Below are 435 nucleotides of genomic sequence, written 5' to 3' on the forward strand. Positions count from 1 at the left end.
ATGGGCACAATGCCCACTTGCCGAGGGCACGGCCACACATGGGCATGGGGCCAGGCAGAGCCGCTCCCTCTGGGGAGGGGCTCTCGCCCCGGGGTTCAACAGGTGCCGCTGGCATTCCCTCGTCCAGGTGATCAGCGGGGGACACTACGACGTGGACTGCTACGTGGAGGACCCCAGCGGCAGGAAAAAAAAAAAGTATGACAGCTTCCAGCACCGCACCGAGCTCCAGGGCGTCTACACCTTCTGCTTCAGCAACGAGTTCTCCACCTTCTCCCACAAAACCGTCTACTTTGACTTCCAGGTGGGCGACGAGCCGCCCATCCTGCCCGACATGAGCAACCGCGTCACCGCCCTGACGCAGGTGGGTCACTGCGCGCTGCCGCAGGGGGAAGGTCCTGCTGCAGCCCCTGCCTGTGGCCAAACCGCCCCCAAGGA

The 435-nt window shown here is 64.4% G+C and overlaps 1 protein-coding gene across 1 annotated transcript; it reads left to right on the forward strand.

The window, feature by feature from the left end:
• Window positions 1–127: 127 nt before the first annotated feature.
• On the forward strand, window positions 128–361 carry LOC104467657 (transmembrane emp24 domain-containing protein 3-like; the record flags this gene model as incomplete). The annotated part of the gene is made up of 1 exon (XM_010081510.1): window positions 128–361. A coding segment is annotated over one exon (234 nt), but the record flags the coding sequence as incomplete, so codon positions are not given.
• Between the last annotated feature and the right edge of the window lie 74 nt (window positions 362–435).

This window comes from Pterocles gutturalis, unplaced genomic scaffold, assembly GCF_000699245.1.
Source record: "Pterocles gutturalis isolate BGI_N339 unplaced genomic scaffold, ASM69924v1 scaffold31564, whole genome shotgun sequence".
In the NCBI taxonomy this organism is placed as follows: Eukaryota; Metazoa; Chordata; class Aves; order Pterocliformes; family Pteroclidae; genus Pterocles; species Pterocles gutturalis.